At 64.7% G+C, this 278-nt stretch overlaps 1 protein-coding gene across 1 annotated transcript in view; it reads left to right on the forward strand.

Annotated features, from left to right (window-relative positions):
- The window catches only part of FAM186A (family with sequence similarity 186 member A), a 74167-nt gene that overhangs the window by 57624 nt on the left and 16265 nt on the right, over positions 1-278 (forward strand). Inside the window, 2 exon segments of the mRNA XM_044915203.1 lie at positions 1-274; positions 277-278. The exon segment at positions 1-274 is cut by the window's left edge and continues 11 nt beyond it; the exon segment at positions 277-278 is cut by the window's right edge and continues 1961 nt beyond it. Coding sequence (XP_044771138.1) covers positions 1-274; positions 277-278 — 276 coding nt within the window.

Consider the following 278-nt stretch of genomic DNA (forward strand, 5'->3'; position numbering starts at 1 on the left):
ATCACTCTCACCCCTGAGCAGGCCCAGGCACTGGGGATCACTCTCACTCCTGAGCAGGCCAAGGCACTGGGGATGACTCTCAGCCCCCAGCAGGCCCAGGCCTGGGGGATCACTCTCACCCCCCAGCAGGCCCAGGAAATGGGGATGACTCTCAGCCCTCAGCAGGCCCAGGAACTGGGGATCACCCTCACTGATGAGCAGGCACAGACACAGGGGCTCACTCTCACCCCTCAGGAGGCCCAGGCACTGGGGATCACTCTCACCCCTGAGCAGGCCCA

This window comes from Neomonachus schauinslandi, chromosome 5 (genome assembly GCF_002201575.2).
Source record: "Neomonachus schauinslandi chromosome 5, ASM220157v2, whole genome shotgun sequence".
Classification (NCBI taxonomy): Eukaryota; Metazoa; Chordata; class Mammalia; order Carnivora; family Phocidae; genus Neomonachus; species Neomonachus schauinslandi.